Genomic DNA, 13,967 nt, shown 5'->3' with positions numbered 1-13,967 from the left:
TCAGGGAAACTATGAAGCCGAGGGCAATGATGGAATGCACCTGAATGAGTGAAACATAAACCTTAGAAGTCTTTTCCGTTATGGAATGAGCTAATCTCTCCTATCAATGACGCAAGAAGAATACATAGCAGATCTTATGTGATTACATCCATAGCTGTCCCCAAATTCTGCATGTATATTATTACTGGCATGAATTCTGCTATCTGAAAAATTTAAATTAGCATCCCTTACTCAATTCAGACACCAGTGGTCTTAAATACCCAAGCTAGACCATGATTAATAAGGTGTTGTTTTTTTTAAAATAAAATTGTCACATTTCTGATAGGAGTTACATAAAACGATTCAATATTAAAAGTAGGAAAAATTATCATAATTTCCCACTCAGAATAGTTGACAAGAAAAAAAAATTCTGCCAACAGTTTATTTATGTCTAGTTATTTATTTATAGACTTCCTGTTAAAACTGAAACACAGGCAACGTATATTGCAGAGCTGCTAACTCCTGTTAATAGCAGGAGAACACATTACAATGCTCAGTATGAAAGAGCAAGTGAGTAAATTAATTTTCGATTTCTAGGACATACAAATTTTAGAGAAAAGCCATGGCTGTGTATGATTAATTCCTGCACAGAAACAGCAACACACACACACTTTAAGTCCGCAACTTGTGCTGACTCTGCTTACACAATTGCAACCGTATGCGGGTGGGGTGCAAGTAATTAAGTAAGTAAGTAAGTGGAGAGCTGGGGAACCCCACTGCTCTTCACTCTCCATTTATTTCTCCCAACCCAACCCACCATTGTGCACCCAGCAGGTTTTCATCACTTACCAAGCTTTGGGAAGGGAGCAGGAGGGCTCTGAAAGCATCCAGAGCAGTCACACCCACTTCCCAAAGCCCAGTAAGTATGGTGGTGCCTATCTTACTGGCCTCTGGAAAGGAGGTGTGACAGCTCTGGGACTGTCTCAGAGGCCAGTTAAGGATGGTGCCTCCTTGCTTACCAGGGTGTGGGAAGCTTGCAGGACAGCCCTGAGAAGCTCTCAGCCACCCACCCCGTGACCTTCTCAGACCCCGATAAGCAGTCCTTCACCTTGCTGGGTGTGTGTGTGTGTGTGTGTGTGTGTGTGTGTGTTCCCGACTTTGCACAATTTTGCCTTTGCACGCGTGGACCCTACCCCCCTCCCGGGAACTGAACCCTCACATAAGGGACAGGCCTACGGTACTACAGAAGTCAGAGCCAGTAAATACCTTTGAAAAGTGCTTGATGCTTCTGAACAAATCATAGTCTCCTTTCTTCTCCCACACTCACAATGAAGTTCAACCTGTAATGGCACAAAAACAGTAATAAGGCCGGAACCTAATGTTCCGAAGTATTTTATGACTTGAAGAAAACACAGGTGAGAATTCCCTGATTCCCCAAAATACAATGGATTCATTTGCTGTTGTCTAAGTGAAAATCAAGCTACTGCAATCAACCTTCCCCAACTAGTACCCTCCAGATGTTTTAGACGACTTCCAAGACATTCCTGATCATTGGCCGTGTTGCCAGGGTCTGATGGTAGATGTAATCTAAAACATATGGACGGCAACAGGCTGCACTACACTATAAAAGTAGCAATCCAAATAATCTGCCAAACACTCTGCTTGATTGACTAGAAGAGCATCAAGGTTATATCTGCTATAATAACATATACAGTGCATCAATGCTACATAGAGAACTCCTGCCCCGCTTTCATAATACTAGAACTCATGGCCATTCAATGAAGCTGAGTGTTCAGGACAGCTTCACACAGAACATAGCTAACTTATGGAATGTGGTCCCACAAGACATACTGAGGACCACCAACTTCAATGGCTTTTAAAAGAATTAAGACAAATTCATGAAGGATAAGGCTCTCAATGGCTATAAATACAACTGTTATGTTCCATGCCCACTGTCAAGCAAAAGTGGGGACAGTGGTAGTGCACTCGGGTCCTACTTGAGGACTTGCTACAGGCATCTGGTTGACCAACAAGAACATGATGTTGGACTAGGCGGGCCCTTGGCCTGATACGGCATGTTAAAAACTGACTAGGGCTCATCTCTATTGGAGAAATGGCCAATAGGTTTTTCCACCTTCTTATGATGCTTTAAGTCCCTAGCAACACTTAATTCATTCTAAGTGCAAGATCAAACCGTCTTCGTGAATGCAATACACCAAAGATTTCAGCGGTTCTCTTATTTATTTTATTATTTTACTTATTAAATTTGTATACTGCCCTTTATCCATAGATATCAGGGTGGTTCACAACGTAAAGATACAATATAAAAACACAAAATAAAAACAAGAACTGACCACAAACCAATAACACCCCCCCTCCCTGCTCAACAACGGTATCATTCACAAACTAATGAAACTTTAATACTTGCAAGTTGATGACTTCTGTACAAATCATGATGCCAGTCTAAAGTAGCTGACATTAAATGAAAACATTTTTTTTTTTTAAAAAAAGGCTGATTACAGTGGTGCCTTGCAAGACGAAATTAATTCGTTCCGCGAGTGTTGTTGTATAGCGGAAATTTTGTCTTGCGAAGCACGGTCGGAGGAAGCGCAGTTTTACCGGGGGGGGGGGGGATCGCAAAACATTTTCATTTTGCGAGTCACGACCATAGGAAAATTCGTCTTGCGAGTCACCCTTTCGTTAGCGAATGCCTTTCATCTAGCGAGGCATTTGTCTTGCGAGGTACCACTGTATTTTTTATGTCACCTACCTTTGCACTGCAAGACGTTGTGGGGCATGGTAAAGATGGGTGGCATGGAGACATACATGGATGATTACAGTGAAGCCTAAGAATAGTACACGGTTGCCTGCATTCTTCATCTATGAGGCATTCCCCTTTGTGGCAAATCCTTTTACATTTGTGCATTCCACATTTTAACATTCGATCACAGGGAAGACCACAGGAGATGTCAGTGAGGTAGCAGGGAATATTGCTCCGCAACTGAGCCAGGAAGAAAAAAAAAATGAAACAAAGAGATGGATACTGGACAACCTTGTAAGAAATAAGGTTTAAGAATGCCTATTATTTAAAAGCAGATATACTAACTGCATGGGGTGGGCCCATCTCTCATTGTAGAGGAACTTTTTTGACAGACATATGAAGGGACCTGTGCTCATTAAAGGCTTCTGAATGAGTTCATCAGGCATCTGTGTTGCAGTGAGACACATGATGAACCCCTTCATAAAGCAGAGTTATCTTCAGATTTTCACTGTAAAAGTGGCTATCCAAAAGTCAACTCATGGTGAGGAAATGGTTGTCTAAGCCCACATAATTTAATACGATTTTTCACACAGGCTCCCCCCCCCACCCCAAAAATAGGCACGGGCTGCCAAATACTTAAAGAGCTTTGTCAGTTCAGAGCCACAAAAAATGTAAACACAATTCACACTCTGTTCTCTGCTTCAGCAAAAATTGATTTGGTCTGGGTTGTTTTTTTTTGTAAAAAAAATGCATCTAAAAACATAAGTTGTGTTTGGACAATCACATTTTCATTCAGTAAGCCAAAATATGAATGACCCTTTTGCCCATGCATGCAGACTTTCTTCTCTTTTCACACTGCACCCAAATGAAGTACAGATCTACTGTCATACTTTGGAAGTCAAACGGAATCCGTTCCGGAAGTCCGTTTGACTTCCAAAACCAAATTGCGGCTTCTGATTGGCTGCAGGAAGCTCCAGCAGCCAATCGGAAGCTGTGGAAGCCCCGTCAGACATTTGGGTTCCAAAAGAACATTCACAAACCAGAACAATCACTTTCAGGTTTGAGGCGTTTGGGAGCCAAAATGTCCAAGTTCCAGCGCCTTCGGGATCCATACATTTAACTATGGTTTCCCATTCAATCCAAACTCTGTGGTCAATTGGAGTCATCTGTATTTCACCCAGATGTATTGTAAAGAGAGAAGAGAAGGGGCTGTGTGCAGACAAAAGATTCATTTAAATCTTAGCTTAATAAATCAAGACATGATCTGGACCCAGCTGTACAGTGTGCAGATATGAGTTCTGCAGCACCACTAACATGTACAAATAAAACACAGCTATGCTTTATCTCTAAAAATGGGAAGTTAAAGTCACACTTACCTCATGTCTTCCCATACACCATTTCTGAACAAGGTACGTACACGGTGGACACTTGTCTTCACTATGACAGGAATGATACACTGCATCCACAGGAGGAAAATGAGTTTCAAATAACGTAAGGAAATGTTTGAGAACGAAATCTCTTTAATGAACCAAATTCAAATACAAGCCATGTATTTTAGCATTTAATATTTTTACATTCTATTATTCAGTGCAATCAGGCAAGCAAATTTTTAAATGGTTGCTCCACTGATTGGTACATCAATTATGGCCTCATCTAAGTCACTTAGTCTGCTCTCATTCTAAATGTGGTATCATTTTACCAGTTCTCAAGATGGGACTTCCTCTGAGCTTAAAAGAGGACTCCTATATTAGTGCACAGAAAATAGGCTTCACATTGCAAACTATGACATCATTCTTTGCCAAAGCATGTCCTCCCTCTACACTGTATTGTGGGAAGGTATCTGATAGCTAATCAAATTAATTCGTTCCATGTGAAGGATCATCTCCCAACCTACTAGGTTTTATCCAATACGATGTGAGTGCAACTCCACTCACGCAATGGGACTTCCCGTTATTGTATTCTATCCAAATGCCCCCAAAATCTTCTGAAGAGGGTTTCCCAACTCCCTGGAGCAGATTTTGATGGTGTAACAATGGAGGGGGAAGTTCCATTGTGCAGTGGAATCTGCTGTGCAAGCAGAATAGCAACAATGGGCACAACCTTGCATTTCAAGCTATTTTGTTCCACGCTAATTGGAAAAAAATAACCACAGCCTCAGTTATTCTACAGGTACTAACAAGACGGAGGAAACTTTACCAAATTGTCTTTTATCAGGTATCTGGTCACATGAAGAGTATTTGAATCTACTTTTATTTGAAGTGAATGCCCTATTTAGTCTTCTATGAATTAAGAAAACGCTTTGAAGGCTTTTACACCTGCATTTTACTACAGTAAGAAATGTTCTGGAGTTCAGAAATATTAAGGTTTAAGTTCAAAACCTACACCTGAATCTGCACTGTTACATCATACATCTGAAAATTTAATAGATTCATCATCTTAGTTTGGCACAGTTGTTGTAGCTGTTAAATACAGTTTGTATGTAAGTCTTACCTGGATGATCACATTCATGAGGTCTAGTACATGAATTTTTACATTCTGGTGGTCGAGTACCACAAGGTATTGGGGGGTAAATCACTGATTCACCACAGTAACACGTTAATTCCTCAAAACCTGAAGAAAAACAAAACCAAAATAGGTTGCAGACATAACCAATGCTGCAGCTTTGCTGACACAACAGACTTTCATGCACACAATGAAAGAGCTTCCTTGACCTATTATCCAACTGATAACTAACCATATAGACTAGTATATCTATAGATAGCGGGCACTTATCTGTTTTTTTTTAAGTGGGCACAAAAGCAAACTGGGGGAAAAATGGTATGGGACTTAACTGAAACTAAGGGTTATTGTGTTGTGCTCAATGTAGGGGTGTATCAATCCAAAGCCCTGGTCACAAACAGCAGGGTGGGAAAGAGTAGCAAATCCACCACCACATTCAACAATCCTGCTGCTCACACCAAGATGGAGGTTGTTGTTGTTGTTGTTTTCCCAATTTGCTGCCCCAGCTCAAGGCTGGCACAGCAGGGACACAGATTAAGCACAACTCTGGGAAATGGATCTGCTTTGTACCTGGCAGATCCATTGGCGGCTCTGCTCTGCCCCAATAAAACCCTCATTTTGGGGGACTTATGCTGCCCACAGCAGGAATACTGCCAACAGTAGCTTCCCAACTTCCTATCCCTTTGGTGAGCTGAATGGGAGCCCCCATGATGGCAAGAGCTCAGCCAAAGGATACCGCCACCTGTTGCCAACCCTCTCCAGCGGCACAGATCGAGGACTGGGACTGTACTCAAAATTTTAAACAAACTAATTAATTTTAAACAACTTGAGTGAAGCGAATTGACTATGTATTTCAAAACTAGTATAGAGCATACAATTCTGATATGCACTCACTAGTCTGCCAGCACTTCTGACAATTGCCACGATGACAAGGTTCTTCGCATCTATGGATGCCACAATTGAGTTTCCGTCCACAAATCAAAGAGCACTTGTGTTCTTTGTCCTGCAAAAGAAAAAAAAAACGTAGAGGATGTGTTGTAAGTTATGTCGTTTTATGTGTGATGTGAAAAATGAAAATTATGCCCCCTCTTTCCTTTATATCAAATTAATAATTTATGCTTAATACTTGGTTTTTCTTCTAAATGATTTGGACTGATAAAGAAGAGTGCGACACGTTAAAGCCTTTAGGATCCACAATGGGGTGATGGAAAGTCGTTATAGAAATTATGTATAAGGAAAAAACCTAAGAGTATGGGAATATGTATTTTTATTTTTCTGAATGTATGCTTTCTTTGTGAATTCAATAAAGCATTAAAAAGGAAAAAAGAAAAAAAGAAAAAAAGAAAAATGAACATTAATTTTAAAAACACACAAAGTTTCACATCAACCTGTTCCTTGATTCAGCCTCTAAAGAAGAGTAATCAAAATAGCTACAAGCAGATTTTTTAAAAGATCAAAACCAGGATGATTGCTTATGGCTATTACTGGCCAGCCTTCTAAATGTTAATTAAGAGTTCAAACAACTAATAAAAGGGGGAAAAAACAATTTCTTTTTCTGCTGGGGAAAAAAAAAATCTCATTATATTTATGAACTCACCACACAGCAAATCTCATTACACTTGTGTCGTCCACATGACAGCTTCTTGTTGCATCTCTTGTCACACAAGAACACAACTTCAACTACAAATGAGAAAATACTTTTAAATGATTGCTGTCCATTGAAAATTACTGCACCTACCCTTAGGCTCCATGTTGCATTAACTGTGATAAGACATTAGCCCTTGCAAGACCCATATAAAAACGCAGACAAATCTTATTAGTATCCTGCCTTTCAGGACCCTTCCAAGGCAGCTTACAGGAAACATTAAGCTATAATTTTAAGAATTGTATCAACATATAAAAAGTAATTGGAAAAGCAAATACCATAACTCATAAAACAAAGTTGCTTTTGCATTTAGCAGAAGACTGATACCTATTTAGAAGTTACTAAACATTTCAACCCTGAGGCCTAAAACTTAATTTGGCTTATCTGGCTTCAGTGAATGACAAGTATGGAATGCCAAAGCCATATGGGAGTTAATGATTACTTGTGTAAGAAGCAGCATATCAATTGCAGGTAAACCTTGAGGAATACTTGCGTATTTCATATACACACAGGTCCTGTTATCCGCCTGCTCGTTATGCGAAAATTCACTTATCTAAACACAGGGATTTTGTACCCATACCTCATAGATTCAGAGAATCACAAAGTTGCAAGGGACCTCACTACACAAACGGCTGATTCAGATATCCAAACAGCCAGACCTGTGTGTAAGCAAAACGCTTGAGAATGAATTTCCTTAGTCTCACTGAAAAGAAAGTAATGGCTTTAAATAAACTTGTTTAATCCTCTTTTTGCTCGTTTGATTTGTGCTGGTTGTGCACAGCCATTTTGGGTGCCGCACTCGCTGTTCCCGGGCTCCTTTCCTCAGTTCTGGTTCCGCCTGCCTCTCCTAGCCAGCCACACCTGTTCTCCCCTCCCCTTCCCAGTTTTCCTGCTCAGCAGCATGCAGAATCAGATCCTCCCCTCTATTTGTGTGTAGAGAAGCTGCTGCTGAAGCAGCAGCACCATGCAGGATTTGATCTTCCCACTTAACAGCAGTGAACGTGAAGGATTGGTTCCTATGTGGTGCTTCTCCTTCACAAGCAGCTTCCCTGGCATGCAGTGAGGCCATGCAGCAGTGATCTCCCCGCCAGCCATGCCAGCTCTTCCCTCCTGTCAGTGTTTCTGCTGTGCCTTCCTACCCCAGCATAATGTCCACTGTTATGCTGGGGTGGGAAGGAGCTGGCAGAAAAACTGTGAAGAGAAACCACAACTAAATAAAGGGAACCAGGGAATAGTGAGCGCAGCAGCCAAATTAGCTGTGTACAACCAGCAAAAAACAAAAAGAGGGTTTCTATAAAGTTGTTACTCTACGGTATTTTATATTTTCTGAGATTGTTAAGTAAAGTCATTCTCAGAGAGTGGCAGCAGGACCCGCAAAGCATGGATTTTGTCATTTCTTCTAGGTCGGGAACACAGTGGGATTTCCCCCATGGGAAACAATTGAAATCAGTAGCTTGGTATGTGAACACTCACCTAACCAACCATTTCTGAGGAACAGATTAAGTTCTCAAAGCAGAGGAGAGTGTACAGTGGTACCTTGGTTTACAACCATAATCCATTCCGGAGGTCTGGTTGTAAACCAAAACAGGTTGTAACCCAAGGCGCGCTTTCGCCAATGCAGCCTCCCCCCCAAAATGGGTTGTAATCCAAAAAAAGGGACACATACTTCCGGGTTTGACGTGGTTGTAATCCAAAACAGTTGTAATTCAAAGCAGTTGCAAACCAAGGTACCACTGTATACATATGTGTGCATATATGCAAGAATTTTGCTTATGTGCTTTCAATGACATTTCAGGAAATGCTTGTGCTTTCTGAGGTGTCAAGGAGCCAGACAGCAAGCGGCAATGATTAACATTTCTTCATACACACAGGGCTCCCAGCATTGGCTATAACAGGCAAAGGTCTGCAAGGCGTCTCCTTCTCTTTCAATAGTCAGTAACTGAAACCCTCAGCCAAGTGTGCCAAACTAACTCTGTGAGTTGTAACCACTGTGTTTACATGGAACACATGGTGCTATTTCACAAGGGCACTAGCATATAATAGCCATAAATGAGTTTGTTACCTTGATTTTTGAGTGAGGCACAGGGAACTTCCTAAAGAAAAGAAAATTGATTGGATTATAGCCACATTATTTCTATCATCAGACTGACATTAAAGAAAAACACACTGCAACAGTTAATACTGCATTTTAACCACTGCAAAAATTCTCAGTGCCACATGTTCTCACTGCACCTAGATTTTCAGCATATGAAAACGAAAAGTCTGACTATGATGGATGAAGCCAGTGAACTGTGTGAAGGCTGAATTATTCCAGAAGCACACAAAAGCAGTCACCTTACAACCAACAGGAAGGGACAACAATTCAGGATAGTAGCATGCATTTCACAATCAACAAGCATTATTTCAAATATGTAAAAGTGTCTAGAGGCAGCCTCCTGATCTGGTTAAAGGACTGAAAAGATCAGTCTCATGGGTTAGTTTACAAAAAAATAAAAGAGAGATCTACAGACGAATGCCTCGCTAGACGAAAAACTTGCTAGATGAAAGGCATTCGCTAACGAAAGGCTGACTCGCAAGACGAATTTTCCTATGGGCGCAACTCGCAAGACGAACATTTTTCGCGTTTTTTTCCCGTCAAACCGCGCTTCCCCCGTTGGTGCTTCGCAAGACGAAATTTTCGCTAGACGACAGCACTCGCAGAACTAATTAATTTCGTCTTGCGAGGCACCACTGTACTCTGTGTGGCTGCGTTAGCGACTGCAAAACTCCCCTTTGAAATCAACACTACCATAAAGTACATTTGCTGCACTATACAGGAGATGGTATAGTTTATTAGAAGCTGGTTTGAAATTGTATTTACATCCAAAACCCCAGTACTGGGAATCAGAGGTTGGATGAGAATATAGAGAGCCCTGCTGCTAGTCCAGAATCCTGTTTCCTACAGAGGACAACTAAGTGCCTATGAGAAGCTCATAAACAGGACAGGAATGCAACAACACTCTCCCTACTTGTACTCCCAGCATCTGGTCTTCAGAGGCCTGGCCTCTCTGATCCTGGAAGTAGTATATAGCCATTATGACCAGAGTCACTGATAGCCTTATCCTCCACAAATTTGAATGATCCACTTTTAAATCACTTTGAATGATCCACTTTTAAAATTGTCTTACATCATCATTTCCTGTGGAAGCAAATTCCATTGTTTAGCTAGGCAGTGTGAGAAGCACTTCCTTTTGTCCATCCATAATCTCTCACTGGAAATTATGATCTAGTGCTCACTGGAAGGACAGATCCTGAAGCTGAGGCTCCAATACCTTGGCCACCTCATGAGAAGAGAAGACTCCCTGGAAAACACCCTGATGTTGGGGAAAATTGAGGGCACAAGGAGAAGGGGACAACAGAGGACAAGATGATTGGACAGTGTTCTCAAAGCCACTAACATGAGTCTGACCAAACTGCAGGAGGCAGTGGAAGACAGGAGTGCCTGGCGTGCTCTGGTCCATGGGGTCACAAAGAGTCAGATACAACTAAACGACAACAATCTCTTACTGGTCAGCTTCGCTGGTTGACACTGGGTTCCAGAGTTACAAGAGAAGGGGGGGAGTTCTCTCTCCTCTTTCTCCACATCAAGTATCAAGATATTAAATACTAAAAAACTTATGATATTAGGGTGCTGATCCATAAAAACCACCCAATTTTAGGGTAAGTTGCAGGAATTGAGAGATCTGGAATTGGCTGGTTCAAGCCCAATTCACCTCGTCAATACTACTTGGGGATTCTTACACCATCACATTTCCAAAACAAGAGGGGAGGGAAGCCAAATGGCCTGTGGGTAAGCATTATAGCATATATATTTTAAAAATATTTGAATACTTTGGTTAAAATGCTATGTAACACTGCCAAAAATAAATGGACCTTCAATAATTGCGGCACAAATATATTTATATAGGAAAAAACACATCACATGGGACAGAAACGGAAACACAGTTTTGCAAGCTCAGATTAGAACCATGCAAACATAAAAAGTAGATATCATATGCTTTAGTCTTTCAAGTGCCACAAGACTGTTTTACTTTCAATATTCATTCTTTCTTATTTTCAGGAATTACCTTTGTTTTTAAGGCACATCTGCAGTAAATCTTTGATGTGCGAGAACACGGTCCACATTCTCCTTCATGGCAGAGGTTTTCGCATGTATGAACAGCATCTATGCATAATTAAGAGAATGTGGTTAACTGAAACTTTAATACGCTGGGTTGTACTTAACTAACGTGTCCTGTCAGCAAATGGGATTCCCCTTCCTCACCATACACCCTTACCAAATCTGCTCCAGAAGGTTGGGGAAATCCCTAGAACAGATTTAGAGGGTGGGGGAAAGTATTGTGGCACAACCAGATATTATTGCATTGATGGGGCATGGTAATGCTAATTTGGATACAACCCAGAGTAACTATGTATTCCCTGAGCAAAATAAGCAATCACAGATTCCATTCCTTAGAGTAAACAATAACACTAGTTGTCCATGATACCGCTTTTGCAACAAATTTTGAAACTTTTAACTTTATTGTGAATATATCATTCACAAGGTCCTGTGAGGTAGGTTATAGACTGACAGATAGTGGCTGACCCAAGCTCAGTCACACAAGTATTTGAAAACAGGCATTCCTAGCCCAAGTCTGGTGTTCTATCCATTACATCACACTAGGTCTATACATTACAAAGGTACGGTGCTCCATTCATTTGCTTTTGTGCAGGATTCACCAGCTTGGAAAAACTGCCTTTCTTACGGCATTTAGATCCTTTTAATCCTGGTGGCTGGAGGTGAGAGGCTGCACAAAAGTACAACCATTTGGTAAAACACAGAGCAGCTTACAACCTCTTTTCCATCTTCCTCCGCAAAGAAAAGTTTCTTTTCTATATAGGCTTTTTCTATCAACTTGAACTGCCACCATAGAAATGCACTTTTATTTCATCTTTTTTTAATCGTTCGTTCTGGAAGTGGCAATAAAATTCAACACAAATGAATGTTACATACACAAGCAAACAACATTCTAATTACCAAAGCTACTACAAGGCAGAGGTTTTCCACATGTTCTTCCGCACGATGGGATGGGATCTGTGCAGAGTTTACGTTCTGTGCACCCCAGCTCTAATAATTTATTAAGGGGCGTCTGCCCACAAGGGCAACAGTGCACTATTTGTGGAAGCCGTGGACACGGCTGGCAAGACTGGGGGTGGCATACTTGTGCACAGTTGTGCATTCCACAGGATAGTTTTCTGAAATTAAAGAAATATAATTTATCCCACGTAAGGCTATGTTAATCCACAAACGTTGACAAAATTGAGCTCAGTTTCTAAGCAGAACTTACTTGCCGCAAGTTCTCAGACAAGAGAAATGATCCTCACTTGTCCCACACAACACTTCTCGAGAGGTGCTACCACAGTAACACACTGTACAGAAAAAAGCATTTGGGGGAGAAAGAAAAACAGAAAGGGTTATCATAAAGTGAAAGGACAACACATGAGCCAAAATAAAGATTAACCAGATCAACTGGATTGACCCACCCCACAAAAGAAGGAGTAAATCCTACACCAATCCAGAGTGGAGTCCCTAAGATGGTTGGATGCCACCTTGTACGCCTCCTTCTCGCAACTCCTGCAGCCAAGCTGGTGCCAAACGTACTGTTCTGCTTTCCTTTGGAGCACAACAGCAAGGCTGAGAGCAGGGGTCTTGTCGTATGGGCAGCCCAGGACTTCTATATGCACTTGCCCAGGCTTGTGCCCTGGGGAGGTCACTTCAGTGCTGCTAATGCAGCAAAACCAACGTGGGGGGGGGGGGCAGCAGTTATGAGTTACCAGTTTCTGCAGCCACAGCAGAAATTGGCACAATTAAAACGCCATCCCCAATTGGAACCGTAAGAAATTGCACAGTGTATGATTGGATTGTTTCATCCTTCTCATGTAAGATTGTGATTTTAAGTTACTAGGTTGAACCACTAGGAGTGTATACAAATACTGTAACCTTAAAAGAAGAAAAACAAACAATCTTATGAACTGCATGCAGTTGATTAGCAACTGGACATTTAACTTCAGAGGGGGGGAAATGTTTTGAGTCATTTTAGTGACCAGTTGCTCTTTTTAGTCTTCATCAGTAACTTAAACTCCAGCAGAATGGGAGAGGGAGAGCACTATTCTTCTGATAATACTCCCAATCTCCCTAGCTATGTTCCATTTTCCTGATGGAACAATGGTGTCTCCAGCCCTGTTGCTGCTACCTCATTTTGTTACTGTACTTCAATAGCTCTACTGTTTCTTCATGTCAATCCATGAAAAGGTTCAAGAAAGCCTAATATAATTCTGAAGCATGTTGGTCCTACATAATCAACAACTCCTGGGAGTTTTAGTACTATTTTATTAGAAATTTAATTTTCCACATTTTGTTGTTGTTGCTGCTGTTGTTGTTAACACACACACACACACACACACACACACACACACCACTCACCTTGTTTTACAGTCAATTCACACGGCTGGCATTTTCCTGAATGGCATATCTGGGTACAGCTATGTGTACCACAATTCAAAACATTCCCACATATATTAGTACACTGAATTGCAGTAGAATGCCCACAGCGAACTGAATGGCTGTGGAAGAAAACTCAGTCAGTCATCAGCTGCAGTCGGCAAGATTAGAATACTGTGTTTATAGTTTAGGCTATCACCCACATTCCCTCTGAATGTGACTTATATTTAGTAAAGGAGCTGTTAATATTAACAGGCAAGTCCCTTTAGGCTTTAATATATGCTCCATTGAGGGTTTTGCTAAATTAAAGGGAGAATAATTCCATAATAGTGAAAACCACAGAGATCTTTATTTAAACAGGAAAAATGCTTCTGGCACCCGTAGTACTAGCGTGTCTTAAAGCATATACTTTTGCACCATTTGAAAATGTAAAACTATTATTTGCAATTATACAGTTGTAGCAGCACACAGCTTACACCAAAATGTAACTTTAAAGTGGCAGTTATTTTGTTTCAAATAAAATGCCCATGCACCCTTTCTCAAATGCAAATTTGATACAATTA

General features: G+C 41.0%; 1 protein-coding gene across 3 annotated transcripts in view; it reads right to left on the bottom strand.

Moving 5' to 3' along the window:
* NFX1 (nuclear transcription factor, X-box binding 1) overlaps positions 1-13,967 on the bottom strand; it is a 35,920-nt gene that overhangs the window by 11,741 nt on the left and 10,212 nt on the right. For all 3 annotated transcript variants that reach the window (XM_033154365.1, XM_033154366.1, XM_033154364.1), the window contains 11 exons: positions 13,387-13,526; positions 12,251-12,332; positions 11,941-12,158; positions 10,991-11,088; positions 8,947-8,977; positions 6,837-6,919; positions 6,134-6,242; positions 5,231-5,350; positions 4,117-4,196; positions 2,750-2,980; positions 1,246-1,319 (listed from right to left, as the gene is read on the bottom strand). In XM_033154365.1, the coding sequence (XP_033010256.1) occupies positions 1,246-1,319; positions 2,750-2,980; positions 4,117-4,196; positions 5,231-5,350; positions 6,134-6,242; positions 6,837-6,919; positions 8,947-8,977; positions 10,991-11,088; positions 11,941-12,158; positions 12,251-12,332; positions 13,387-13,526 (1,266 nt within the window). The remainder of the gene's footprint in view (positions 1-1,245; positions 1,320-2,749; positions 2,981-4,116; positions 4,197-5,230; positions 5,351-6,133; positions 6,243-6,836; positions 6,920-8,946; positions 8,978-10,990; positions 11,089-11,940; positions 12,159-12,250; positions 12,333-13,386; positions 13,527-13,967) is intronic.

The sequence above is a fragment of the Lacerta agilis genome, chromosome 7 (assembly GCF_009819535.1).
Source record: "Lacerta agilis isolate rLacAgi1 chromosome 7, rLacAgi1.pri, whole genome shotgun sequence".
NCBI lineage: Eukaryota > Metazoa > Chordata > Lepidosauria > Squamata > Lacertidae > Lacerta > Lacerta agilis.
Note: the sequence above shows the minus strand (reverse complement) of the source record. Positions and strands in the feature narration are given on the sequence as shown.